The 3,005-nt window shown below is 40.7% G+C and overlaps 1 protein-coding gene across 1 annotated transcript in view; it reads right to left on the bottom strand.

Annotated features, from left to right (window-relative positions):
• Positions 1 to 36: 36 nt before the first annotated feature.
• Positions 37 to 3,005, bottom strand: part of LOC118477392 (potassium channel subfamily K member 4-like) — a gene marked incomplete at its 5' end in the record, with an annotated part of 6,537 nt that continues 3,568 nt past the window's right edge. Inside the window, 2 exon segments of the mRNA XM_035968765.1 lie at positions 37 to 411; positions 2,490 to 2,662. Coding sequence (XP_035824658.1) covers positions 259 to 411; positions 2,490 to 2,662 — 326 coding nt within the window. The 3' untranslated portion in view covers positions 37 to 258.

Genomic DNA, 3,005 nt, shown 5'->3' with positions numbered 1-3,005 from the left:
ACCCCCCCCCAACAAAACAACAACCCATAACAAAACAACCATAAAAACAAACAAACAGACAAACAAACAGACACATACTAATCAGTTGAAAACATATCAATTCGAGCCCTGAGTCAATTTTCTGCCCATATCTCCATTTCGGGATTGCTAGAAGTAACTCATTTTATCTGCACGCCTCACATGTGTTGTTCCTGGTCCTGTGAGCTTTTCTACCAACATAATTATCAATAATATTATCCTTCATAACAACGCATTGTATCACTGCGGTGTCGGGTTGTCTGGAATAATCTCCGAGTCCCACGTTAGGTCTCCCTCCATCATCTGTTGGGACGACCACGTCATGTTCAAGCCGCTGCGGCGTGCGTACAGCCTCTGAGCCTTGATCTCTTGCTTCAGCCGCTTCAGTTCTGCCTAAACACGGAACAAAAAAAGATTTCTTTAAATGTAGGTGTTTGCACTCGAGGAAGTGAGGGACAAAATCAGACATGCCTTTGGGCCCTATGAAGATCTCACCACTATGAAAAAACACACAGTGATATGTATGGGCACATAACAAGATCAACAGGGCTTGCAAAGGTGATCCTACAGGGCGCTGTGCAAGGAGGGAGAAAAAAGACAGACAGAAAAAGAGATGTGAAGACAATATAACAGAATGGATAGGTATAAAGTTGAGTGAAGCCCTTTGAAAGGCTGAAAACAGAGAAGGATGGATGCCCGATCATCCTTGGTGCTCCAACAGTCATCTAACTAGGACTAAGGGATAACATAACATCACGTTTACACCCCCTAATCGACACAATTTAGACAAATTATTAGAAAGCAGGCTTCTACCATGCCTGTCATGATCAGCCCAGGCTGACAGAGATACAACATCCTATAAGAAAGACCGAAACACACAATAACAATTCCCTCCAAATGGGAATCGAAATCAGTTGTTTTTTTTGCGTGCGACGACTGTATCCCAGACACCGGTTGTATAATATCATCATCACCCGGTGCCTTGCCGACTGGCGTGGGCGATCATGGACCTCCACTTCCATCTGTCTTGCGTTGCAGCAATGGTGTCTGCTGTTCTTGCAGCTCCCAGCCATGTTGTCAACTTGTCCAGTATCTTTTCCCTCTGTCTGCCCCTGCCTCTCTTTCCATCAAACTTGCCTTTTGTTAAAATATTCTCCAATGTTTCTTTCTGCATTGTGTGTCCAATGAAATGTGCCTGCCGCTTTCGTATATTAGTTGTAAGCTGTATTCTTTTCAATTTACTTCAACCAAGACGTCTTTAATCGTTTTTCTAGCTGTCCATGGGATACGCAGCATGCGTCTTATGAACCACAACTTGTACATAACAAGATGTAAACATTAAAAAATAACAATAAAGGCGACATAAACAGCCGGCAGAATTATTAACTGACACCAGCAGACCAACCAATAATTAAATAAAGTAATAAACCAACAAACCGACCCAGATGCGAAACATCTGCGGACAAGCCAACAATTGAACTAACAAATTAAATCTATCAAAGAGCCACCCAACCAACAGAACAACAAACAAAATAATAATCCAACAAATCGATTGACGAACCTATCAACAAATTAAAGGCAACTCAATCAACTAAACAACCAAATTTACAAGCAACCGACCAGTCAACACATGAACAAGTGAAATGGATCAACCAATCAAACATTCAACATGGGCCTCTAGCAATCAGCTATAGTCCTTATTCATAGTACTCGTGTGTTTTTAATGTGATGTGTATATCGACATTGATTGTGTAATGATAGTATGCATGTCCGCGGATGTGTTATTGTAACCTAAAGATCGGAAATGTGTATGTTTATTCACTTGCGTTTTGTGTTTATATTATTTATTGTATAGTAAAGCGTCTTAAGTTGTAATGTAATGGAGGTTGCCCAAGGTAAGTAATCTGCATTATTATTATTATATACCAGACGTACATTTAATCAACCAATCAATGAACTGAACCGTAGAACAACCAATCATCAACGTACATTAATTAGCCTCGGGGTATAGGCCCTATTTAATCAACCAATCAACGAACCGTACAACAACTAATCCTCAATGCACCTTTAAACGTACATTTAGTCAGTCAATCAATCAACGAAACGAACAAAAACTAATCACCAACACACATTTAGCCTCGTCGTCTCCACATTGGATTATTGCTATTAACTCTTTTCGAACGTAGTGGACACATATAATATATTAAAACGTTGTTCGATAGCTGACAAAGTGTTGTGGCGCAATCGGATACTGTATATTTGTACAGTTTGCAAGTTATTGTAGGTCTTCCTAGGTTGCAGAATAAGGAAAAAAATCTTAAAAACGTGTACAAAGTATAAAGTAATATAATCAGTACGTCTTCATCTGTTTTCGAGTAAACAGAATGTGCATCATCAAAGAGTTAACCAGACGTGCATTCAGTCAACCAACCAACGAAACGGACAACAACCATTAATAATTATTAAAGTACCTTTAGCCTCATAGTCTCCACATTGTTTGCCCCACAGGAGCCCCGTATGAAGAGATGTCCTAGACTGGTGATGACGATCCCCACATAAGCCAGTCCGAACAACACCCACACCAGGCTCATCACACGGTAGATGTGGTGGCCTGCGCTGTTGTTTTGGTGAGCAGCCGAGGTCGCTGAAGAAGATGAACGATTGATTTAGATAATTATTTTTTCTGAAACTGAAGGGGTCAGAAAACTAAAACAAGTGAAGATTGATTTGATAATTTTGTTGAAACTTGAGGGGTCAGAAAATAAAACTGGGGTCAATGGTGTAACGGTTATGCGCTTCGCTGTGGCATGCAGAAAACCCGAGTCCGATTCCCGGATGGGGAGAATTTTTAACGAGTGTGGCGGTCTTTTTCAGCTGGTTTATTCAATCCCTCTCATCCCGGATTACATCTGATAGGCAGTGTCGAAGCTGCATTCTAAATGTTTTGCATCGTGGTGAAATCAGGCGCTTGTCAAAATAATGACAGC

Source organism: Aplysia californica, unplaced genomic scaffold (genome assembly GCF_000002075.1).
Source record: "Aplysia californica isolate F4 #8 unplaced genomic scaffold, AplCal3.0 scaffold00080, whole genome shotgun sequence".
NCBI classification, from domain to species: Eukaryota; Metazoa; Mollusca; class Gastropoda; order Aplysiida; family Aplysiidae; genus Aplysia; species Aplysia californica.
This window is presented reverse-complemented; position numbering and strand designations above follow the sequence as displayed.